This window comes from Oryzias melastigma, linkage group LG18 (genome assembly GCF_002922805.2).
Source record: "Oryzias melastigma strain HK-1 linkage group LG18, ASM292280v2, whole genome shotgun sequence".
NCBI classification, from domain to species: domain Eukaryota; kingdom Metazoa; phylum Chordata; class Actinopteri; order Beloniformes; family Adrianichthyidae; genus Oryzias; species Oryzias melastigma.
In genome coordinates this window covers 82,137-90,471 of record NC_050529.1, presented here as the reverse complement: position 1 = coordinate 90,471, position 8,335 = coordinate 82,137, and the positions used below count along the sequence as shown (strand labels likewise).

Sequence of the window (8,335 nt, the reverse complement as noted above, 5' to 3'; positions counted from 1 at the left end):
CCGTCTGAAGCGGTTCTCGTCGAATCGTCCGGGGTCAGAGGTCAGCAGGGTTAAGTGCTCAGTGAGCGCGCTCAGAGTGTGGTTGCCACGCCCATGGATCACATGACGGAACGGCGTCTCCATGGTGGACACGTACTGAGACAGGAAGTGATACTCCACCTGGTGGAACAATGGGGAACAAAAACAATGATTTAATTATACAGGCCCCTCCCCCTCCTTAATGTATGAGACCCTAAGAACTGGAGTCTAGAACCTTATGGTTCTTCCTGTGTTGGTAGTAGATCCAGAGACAGACTGGACCTACTTCCTGTTGTTTTTTCTTTAAACTTTATTAGGTGAACAGCTGACGACATAAACAAAACAAAGAAACAAAGAAACAATAGATGAAGGTTCTCCGTCATCCAGATGATGCCTGGGGCCCGTTTCTAGAATCAGGTTCTGTTGGAACTCTGAGTTCGTGAACTCCAAATTAAGTAAAACTCTGAGTTTTCGGTTCCAGAAAGAGGGATAACTCAAACCCGGGAAAGTGGGTCAAACCAAGCCCGTTCCAAGAAGCGGATTAAGCTGAACTCAGAATCAATCACTATGGTAACTGAGTCTGTGAACGAAACCTGGTCGGTAGCAGGTTTTCTTCAGGAAACTTAGAGTTTAAAGTGAAAGATGTTCAAATATGAGTTCCTCATGAACATTTAGAGAACATTCACATTAGAGACGTCACGTTTTCACCACTCAGAAACCAGAATGACATGTTCATTCATAGAGGATCATGTAGAGAGGAGGCTGATTAATCCAGAGGAAATGTTATTTACGTCGGTAGAGGATTTGGAGGACACGAGTCGACTGACTGCAGTTTCCTGATTCATTTTTATTTCAGCGATATTATAAATAGTGAGTTTTTCCAGGGACTCGCTATTAAAAAATACAGTTTTCTTTTCCTTATTTTAGACCCAAAACAATTGAAATCTTTAAATTTCAAACACTGAAAATCTCTGTCAGCTGATCTACTGTCCTGACAGAGATGTAACAAATGTTAGTTCAGACGTTCACATGAACTCTGTAGATGTTCTCTCTGTTTTATCGCTGCAGCTGTTGATCTTCTTGATGTAAATGTTCTCGTAGTCGTATATGTTTGTAGGAACTCCTCAGTTTCTGTCACCATGAAGTATGAACCCTAAAGATGTTTGTCCCTGTTGCCATGGTGAATCGTGCTGTCTTTGCTCCATTGATCAGAGCTTTTCATGGTCGCGACGCTCACACCTGATTCTGGTTCTGACAACTTCAAATTGATTGATTCAAACATTTTCAGCTGTTCTGGAACCGAAAACTCTGAGTTTGGGAATTTAGAGTCCAGTGACTCTAAGTTCAGGTTTGAACTCTAAATTTGTTGAACCTGCTTCTTGAAACGGGCCCTGGAAGTTCTCATGATTCTAAACTTCTGAACTAACAAAATAAAAGCACGAGTACTGATTTAAGAGAACTTTTCTTTTATCAGAGCTCCTAAAACGCTATTTGGGCGTCTATTGCAGCAGAACTCTGATGAAGTACAAGCACTCTGTTAACCAATCAGGGACTCAGCTTTGGCAAGTGATCATAGTTGTAGTACTTGTACCTTCATATAGTGGGTATTGTAGTACCTTTATAGTACTTGTATCGTAGTACTTGTACCTTCATAATACACGTATCGTAGTACTGGTACCTTCATAATACACGTATCGTAGTACTGGTACCTTCATAATTCGCGTGTTGTAGAATCGGGCCGTGGTCGGGTCGTGCAGGTCGCTGTAGTACTTGTACCTTTATAGTACTTGTATCGTAGTACTCGTACCTTCATAATACACGTATCGTAGTACTCGTACCTTCATATTGTGGGTGTTGCAGTACCTGTACTGTTATAGTACTTGTATCGTAGTACTGGTACCTTCATAATACGCGTGTTGTAGAACCGGGCCGTGGTCGGGTCGTGCAGGTCGCTGTAGTCGATGGCTCTCTGCAGCGTCTCTGCAGCTCGACTGTAGTCTCCTCTAGCGCTGAAGAGCCACTGGGGAGACACGCCTCTGGACTGAACAGGTGACAGGTGACATCACAGGAGGTGAAGACAGGTGTGAGGATGCACCTGTACAGGTGAGTTACCTGCAGTTCAGCTGAGTGTTTGTTCAGCTGTGCACTGAACTGCAGCACCGCCTGAGCGTAGGAAGTGATGTGTAACGGCAGGATGTGGTCATGGGTCAACCTCAGCACCATCTCCCCCACCAGCTCCCCCAGGATCCTCCCAGTGACCCCCAGACGACCCCCCAGCACTTCCTGTAGGCGGGAAACGTTATCCAGAGGGGTGTTGACGAAAGGGTACGCCCTCTCCTGGAGACAGAGACAACAGCAGGTGGGGATCAGTCACATGACCCCGTCACATGACCCCGTCACATGACTGTCATAAGTCACATGACTGTCATAAGTCACATGACTTTGTCACACGATTATACGTCCAAACATTTGAAATAATCAGAAACTTCCAAAACTGATCCATCAGGATAAACAGTGGGGGGGGGCGTCTTCTGTGTGTCTTTACTGTGAGAACATAACATCACTTTAGTTTGGATCTTTAGAGAAAGTTGGCAGAAATCTGTAAATGTGTTTTGTAATTATTTTATAGTTTCAATAAGTTAACTTTGAAAGAATAAACATTCATGTCATCAGCGTAAGAACAGCAGATCAATAAGATCAATACGTCTGAAATCTTCATTGATCATTAAGTTCAGATGAATAGATGAAATAAAATGAATCAAGTTAAATAAATCACATCCTCAGATGGACTGGACCAGTCCCAGTTCAGAACCAGTCCCAGTTCAAAACCCCCACCTGAAGTCATTACTGATAAAACCAACCAAAGGTTGTACAGAATATGATGTACTAGAAAGGACAGAAAGTGATCTCTAACTCTCTGATACATTCAGACTAAAACCTGAAGAACGTTCTATCTGATCCAGTTCTGTTCCTCAGGTTGTTCTGTGTTTCTGGTCTGTTTTCTGATTCTCTTCTGTGAACATGTGAAGATTTTCTCCAGGATGAATCTGATCTACAGAACTCTTCCTGGACTGGTCTCATCTTCTCTGCAAACAGGAATTTTGGTGTCCTCCTACCCCACCCTGGTGGAACATCAACACCCCCATCCAGAACCGAAGCAATGCAACTGTCTAGAAGATGATGCAATAAGTGTATCCATCCATCATCCATCCATCATCCATCCATCCATCATCCATCCATCATCCATCCATCCATCCATCCATCTTCTTCCATTCATCCATCATCCATCCATCCATCCATCTTCTTCCATTCATCCAGACCAGGTCATAGGGGCAGCAGTCTAACCAAAGATGCCCAGACTTCCCTCTCCCCGGCCACTTCCTCCAGCTCCTCTGGGGGGACCCTGAGACGTTCCAAGACCAGCTGAGAGACATAGTCTCTCCAGCGTGTCCTGGGTCTTTTCTGGATCCTTCACCCAGTGGGACATGCCCGGACCACCTCAGCAGGGAGGCGTCCAGGAGACATCTGGACCAGATGCCTGAGCCACCTCAACTGTCTCTTGTCACTGTGGAGCAGATCTCCAGTTAAATTCTTCTATTCTTCTAACACTTATTTTTTGAGTGAAACTTAGGAGAGTTTCCAAACAATTGAATGTAAATCAAACAAACTTCTGCTTTGAGTCCTTTTTTTCTCCTCTTCCTTCCTCCTTAAAGCTCTCCCTGAAGGATTGTTTTGTTTTTCATTCTTAAAGTTTAAAGACAACATCGTGCCCCTTCTCCTCCCACCCTGTTAGAAGGAGCTGCATCAGGTAAGGAGGGCACTGCACCTGGAAGTTAATGGTTATGTTAAAGATTTGAGCAAAAAAATAAATCTATACAACTTGGAACCCCCACCAGCAGATGGCGCTCTAGGTTACATTTTATGATCTAATAATTACTGGAAGGAGCACAGCCTCTGAGAGAGAGGGTTGGTTAGCTTAACCAAGAGGAAGCGTAACCTGATCACAAGATGGAGAGGAAGCTCAGATTCTGGGTGGTCAGTTATGACTGAAGATGTAATTTTGGTCTGTGCATACCCGGTTAGTGTATAACGGCTGTGGTGCAGCGGTAGGGCGGTCGACTCCTCATCGGAAGATTGCGGGCTTGATTCCTGCCTTGCCCACTCACGTGTCGAAGTGTCCTTGGGCAAGAAACTGAACCTCAAAGTGCCTCTGGTGGAAGTTCAGCAGTAGAGCCACCACCAGTGTGTGAATGTGTGAATGGGTCTGTGACTGTGAAGCGCTTTGGGCCTTTGATGGAGCATAGAAAACTATATACAAGAATACAACATTTACCTTTTAGGACAAAATCACAAGAAGAAAGTATTTAAAGGACACTGCTGCTACTAAAGTTGAAGAATTTATCATCTCTCTTCAGGTGACTTCAATCATCTGATTGTTCTCTGCTCAAGAACCAGTTCTGGTTCTGCAGCAGGTTCTGTCTGGACCTCTACAGACTTCTTTTCTTATATTCTATAAATCAGTTTTTATATCTCATTAGTTCTTATGTTTCTAAACTATTTTACTCTTGAATTCATGTTTATGTTGATTATTTTTTCTTCTAAACTCTTACTGAGTGTTCACATGAGTGTGCATGTGAGTGTGCATGTGAGTGTGCATGAGTGTGCACGTGCCCTGTGACAGCAGCAGGTCGTACCTCAGAGAACCTCAGCTCCATGGCTGGAACTCCAGCGAAGGCGGTGAAGCTGTAAGCTCCACTGTTGAGGAAGAGAGGCTTCATTCTGAGGAGACAGAACATCTGGGTCAGGACGGAACCAGAACGTCTGGATCAGGACAGAACCAGAACATCTGGATCAGGACAGAACCAGAACATCTGGATCATGACGGAACCAGAACAACTGGATCATGACGGAAACAAAACATCTGTATGGTCTACAGAACCAGAACATCTAAATCATGATGGAACCAGAACATCTGGTTCATGATGGAACCAGAACATCTAAATCATGATGGAACCAGAACATCTGGTTCATGATGGAACCAGAACATCTAAATCAGGACAGAACCAAACAATCTGGATCAGGACGGAACCAGAATATTTGGATGTTCTACAGAACCAGAACACCTGGATCATGACGGAACCAGAACATCTGGATCAGGACGGAACCAGAACATCTGGATCATGATGGAACCAGAACATTTGGATCATGACGGAACCAGAACATCTGGATCAGGACAGAACCAGAACAGCTGGATCATGACAGAACCAGAACATCTGGTTCATGATGGAACCAGAACATCTGGATTGTGACGGAACCAGATCATCTGGATCATGACGGAACCAGAACATCTGGATCATGATGGAACCATATCATCTGGATCAGGACGGAACCAGAACATCTGTATGGTCTAAAGAACCAGAACATCTGGAACAGGACAGAACCAGAACATCTGGATCATGACGGAACCAGAACATCTCGATCATGACGGAACCAGAACATCTAAATCAGGACAAGACCAGACAATCTGGATCATGGCAGAACCAGAAAGTCTGGATGATCTGCAGAACCAGAATATCTGAATGTTCTACAGAACCAGAACATCTGGATCACGACAGAACCAGAACATCTGGATATTCTACAGAACCAGAACATCTGAATGTTCTACAGAACCAGAACATTTGGATCATGATGGAACCAGAATATCTGAATGTTCTACAGAACCAGAACATTTGGATCATGATGGAACCAGAACATTTGGATATTCTACAGAACCAGAACCTTCTCAAGGATGCTCCGGTCCACTCACATCCTCCAGCTCCCTCCCTCTCTCTCTGCATGACTGTAGATACTCTGACCTCCATGTTTGGGATGTTCCACCTGGAACAAACATTCAACAGGTTCAGTTTTTGTGTTAGCTTAGATCTGTGTGTGATTGTCTCAGGTGAGGCGTACCTGTCTGATGGCGGCGTCCAGCAGGTCGACCAGCAGAGGGCTGGTGTACGCCGACAGAACATCATCACCTGTTCAGAGACAGACAGGTGAACCTCCCTCTCTGTGATTGGTTAGAAATCTGGTTTCTGATTGGCTGACAGGTTACCCATGACGGCCTGGTCCAGACTGAAGTAGGCGACGGCCTTCAGATGCAGCATGGACAGGTACCCCTGTGTGGGTGGAGTCACAGTTAGAACCGTCTTTACATTCTCAGGTATGTTCAGACGAACCTCGAGCCACTCGGTCGCCCCCACGCTGCCGAAGTCTCCAGCATCCCAGCTGACGAAGAGGAGGCTGCGTCTGGGACTGAAGCCTGTAAGACTCAGGTGTCACCTGATGAACCAGCAGCCTCACCTGTCCAGGTGCTCTTACCCTTCTTTATCATGGCTGAGAAGGTTCTGGCCATCTCCAGCAGGATGGCGGTTCCCACTCCGGACTTGACGGCTCCGGGTCCCAGAGAGTCCCTCTGAGCCCCCAGAATGATGTACTGGTCTGTGGGGAGGCGGGGTTACTGTGCTGCAGAAGAACCGCCCCTCACCTGTCTGTACCTGTCAGAGCGTACCTGGTTCAATACGCCCCTCCAGAGAGGAGAAGATGTTGTTCAGCAGAACCGGTCTCATGACACCGTGGACCGAGACCCGGATCCGCCGGCCCGAACTGAAGTCTGGACCGAGCACACAGCCCACGTACGGTAACCGCCCCCGCCAGGAGGGGGGGCAGGACGGGCCCACCAGCTGACTGGAAAACACAGGTCAATGAGATCACAGCAACACCTGAGCAGGTACCTGAGGAGGCGGAGCTTCACCTCAGCAGCCTGGCGGCCACAGCGGCAGTGATGGGGAGGGCGGGGATGAGCGGCAGCCCCGAGGACGGGATGGGGGGGAACTTGGTGTGGTTGAGGGAGGGGAAGCCGGGGGTGAAGGGGTCACCTGAGCCCAGGTGTACCTGCAGAGAGGCTGGGATTGGTCAGAAGCTCAGGGTCAGAGGACAGGTGAGCGTGTGCACGTACGTGCTCGGACACGGCAGTTTGAGAGTTCAGACCGAGGCGGCGGGGGTCCTGCGGTAGGTCAGCGGGGTCGGGGTAGATCAAAGCCCCGCCTCCGCCATTCCTCTCAGCCAACCAGATCTTTTCGGCAAAGCTGACTCCGCCCCCAACACGCATCACCACCACACGGTCAGCTGCAGACACGCCCACGCTCCGCAGCCACGCAAAGTCCTCGGGGCGCCCGTAGTTAGCGTAGACCAGCCCCCCCTTCAGATACACAGGTACAGGTGAGAGGGTTACCATGGTAACAGACTACTCCTCAGGCTCCACCTACCGTGAAGTTCCCCGTGGCGCTGTAGGGACAGTAGTCCAAAGGGTTCAGAGGGAGAAGTTCTAAGACCAGACCAGCCGAGTCCAGCAGCTGCAGAGAACTGCTCTGAGACCTGAAACACAGGTGAGTCTAGAGGTCATGCTCAATCCTGGTCCAGGTGAGTCCACACATGAATCTGGTTCAGGTGAGTCCACAAAGGGATCTGGTTCAGGTGAGTCCACACATAAATCTGGCTCAGGTGAGTCCACACATGAATCTGGTTCAGGTGAGTCCACACGTGAATCTGGTTCAGGTGAGTCCGCACATAAATCTGGTTCAGGTGAGTCCACACGTGAATCTGGTTCAGGTGAGTCCGCACATAAATCTGGTTCAGGTGAGTCCACACATGAATCTGGCTCAGGTGAGTCCACACATGAATCTGGTTCAGGTGAGTCCGCACATGAATCTGGTTCAGGTGAGTCCACATGTGAATCTGGTTCAGGTGAGTCCACAAGTGAATCTGGCTCAGGTGAGTCCGCACATGAATCTGGTTCAGGTGAGTCCACATTCCCCCCAAGGGTTAGAGGTCAGAGATGATATCCTTTTATCCATGACCCACGCATAAAAGGATATCAAGCGTTCCTCCTGTATCCCACAACCATCAAACTGACTAAGGACAACAACGGCTACATAGTTCAAGCTGCAAACTTCATCTCAACTCTGGATACAAACTGATGGGACTATAGACAGTTTCTGATGAGACAGTGAGACACCCGTAGGCGAGACTGCATACTTTGACAGTGCTTGTGGACATGATTGTGTTTTGGTTCTGTTTTGTTTTTGTTTTGATTTATTTTGATTCATACTTGATTCGAGACAGTGAAAGTGATCATAACAAGCACAGCTATGAGTTGTTTGAATATTGGGGGTGTGACGACGCCACTGGCAAGGCAAGTTTATTTGTAGCACATTTCATGTACAGAGACAATTCAAAGTGCTTTACATAAAACATTAAAAGAAACAATCAAAAG

The 8,335-nt window shown here is 47.2% G+C and overlaps 1 protein-coding gene across 1 annotated transcript in view; it reads right to left on the bottom strand.

The window, feature by feature from the left end:
- The window catches only part of LOC112141518 (transferrin receptor protein 2), a gene marked incomplete at its 3' end in the record, with an annotated part of 20,034 nt that continues 11,699 nt past the window's right edge, over positions 1 to 8,335 (bottom strand). The window contains 12 exon segments of the mRNA XM_036216851.1: positions 1 to 159; positions 1,919 to 2,059; positions 2,131 to 2,355; positions 4,713 to 4,797; positions 5,825 to 5,895; positions 5,971 to 6,038; positions 6,116 to 6,322; positions 6,382 to 6,501; positions 6,572 to 6,747; positions 6,815 to 6,954; positions 7,019 to 7,261; positions 7,329 to 7,437. Coding sequence (XP_036072744.1) covers positions 1 to 159; positions 1,919 to 2,059; positions 2,131 to 2,355; positions 4,713 to 4,797; positions 5,825 to 5,895; positions 5,971 to 6,038; positions 6,116 to 6,322; positions 6,382 to 6,501; positions 6,572 to 6,747; positions 6,815 to 6,954; positions 7,019 to 7,261; positions 7,329 to 7,437 — 1,744 coding nt within the window.